Source organism: Nannospalax galili, unplaced genomic scaffold (assembly GCF_000622305.1).
Source record: "Nannospalax galili isolate Female #2095 unplaced genomic scaffold, S.galili_v1.0 scaffold1052, whole genome shotgun sequence".
In the NCBI taxonomy this organism is placed as follows: domain Eukaryota; kingdom Metazoa; phylum Chordata; class Mammalia; order Rodentia; family Spalacidae; genus Nannospalax; species Nannospalax galili.
This window is the reverse complement of record NW_008330624.1, coordinates 108415-110417: the sequence shown is the minus strand read 5'-3', so window position 1 is coordinate 110417 and position 2003 is coordinate 108415. Positions and strand designations below refer to the sequence as shown.

General features: G+C 39.3%; 1 protein-coding gene across 1 annotated transcript; it reads right to left on the bottom strand.

Moving 5' to 3' along the window:
- Nucleotides 1–311: 311 nt before the first annotated feature.
- On the bottom strand, nt 312–1250 carry LOC103748251 (olfactory receptor 6C3-like). The gene is given in 1 exon segment (XM_008850844.1): nt 312–1250. A coding segment is annotated over 1 exon segment (939 nt).
- Between the last annotated feature and the right edge of the window lie 753 nt (nt 1251–2003).

Genomic DNA, 2003 nt, shown 5'->3' with positions numbered 1-2003 from the left:
CTCACATACCATAATACTAATCCAATCGCAGAGAATGCTCTTTCTCCCTTACCAGCAAATTTGAGAAAGAAAACCTTATTATTTTTTAATATTTTATTATTTTTATTTTATTTGTATGCATGTATTGCCTGCATGTAGGTAAATGCACCTATGTCATGCAATGCCCACAGAGGACAGAAAAGGCCATCGGATTCCCTGGAACTGGAGTTACAGCCAGTTGTTAGCTGCCATGTGGGTGCTGGGAGTTGAACCCGGGTCTTCTGCAAGAACAACCAGTGGAAAACATTATTCTTTTAACATTACTAATGGTTTCATCTGCCAGAAAACAGAATAAACTTTTGGATGGTGTCCTTAAAGGCTTGCTTCACTGTCTGGTTCCTCAGGGTGTATATAAATGGATTCATCATAGGAGCAACAGAAGTATTGAGAATAGCTACTCCTTTGGTCAAGGAAGCTCTTTCTTTTGCAGAAGGATTAGCATACATGAATATGCAGCTTCCATAAGAGACAGAAATGACAATCATGTGGGAGGAGCATGCAGAAAAGGCCTTTTTTCTCTGACCGGCAGATGGAAGTTTCAGAATTGTCCTGATGATGAACATGTAGGAAAGAATGATTAATGCTAAGGTGAAAAGTAGTATTATTATTGCAGAATAAATCCCAATCGCTTCCAGGAGCCATGTGTCCGAGCAGGATAACTGAAGTATGGGAAAGTAGTCACAAGCAAAGTGGTCAGTGACATTGGAGCCACAGTAACCTAACTGAAGAAAGAGAATGACTGGTGGGAAGATGTTTAGGAACCCTGCCAGCCAGGCAGAAAAGACTAGCAATATGCAGACTCGCCTGCTCATGATGGTTGTGTAATGTAGGGGTTTGCAGATGGCTACGTAGCGGTCATAGGACATGGCAGTAGGAAGGTAAAATTCAGATATACCCATGAAGATGAAGAAAAACAACTGAGCTGTACAATTATTGTAGGAAATAGTTTTGTCTCTTGTAATAATTGTGCCTAGAAATCTAGGGATACAGACAGTTGTAAAGGCGATTTCTTAAACAGAGAAGTTCCTGAGGAAGAAATACATGGGGGTCTGTAGATGGGAGTCTACCAAGGTGAGAGTGATGATGGTCAAATTTCCAGCGACACTGAGTATATATGTGATAATCAAAAAGAGGAAGATCACAACCTGAAGCTCTGGGTCATCCGATAGCCCTAATAGAATGAACTCAGTGGGCACTGTGTGGTTTTTCATTGTTAATCCTTTTCTTTTCTTCTCCTTCAGAGCACGCAACATATGTTTTCTACAGCATAAGAAACATGGAACCAAGATAAGGCATGACATTTAACAAACATCTGGGAAGATAGTCTGTGAAATAAAAATTCATATTTCCATCAGCAACACTCTAATTTCTATTTTATTTTTCATTCAATAACAAATATCATCTGAAGTTAAATTTGCTGATTCAAAAAATACCAAAATTATGGATATCACTTAAAAATTTAAAACTTGTTCTTTTATTTTTTTTTGTGTGTGACAGGGTCTCCCTGTAGCCCCAGCTGTCTTGGAACTCACTATGTAGACCAGGCTGGCCTTGAAGTCAGAGAGATCTGCCTGCCGCTGCCTCCTTAGTGCTGGGATTAAAGGCATGTGCCACCATGCCCATAAGCCATTTATTTTGATTTTCATTATCCCTTCATCAATTGTGGGACATTTAGGTTGTTTCCATTTCCAAGCCTTTGTGAAAAGAGTACCACAAACATTCCTCAGCAATTACCTCTGTAGCGTTATGTTGAGTCCTTTGTGGATATGAAAATGAGTGGTAAAACCAGATCTCACCAAAGTCAACTCCAAATGCATAAAAGACCTCAATATGAAATGCTGAAACTGCGGGAAGAAAACATAGGCAGTGCCCTACAAACATAGGTTCAGGAAAGGACTTTCTAAATCAGATCAGGAAATAAGGTCAACAATTGATAAACGGGCCATATTTAAATAAAAAGCTTT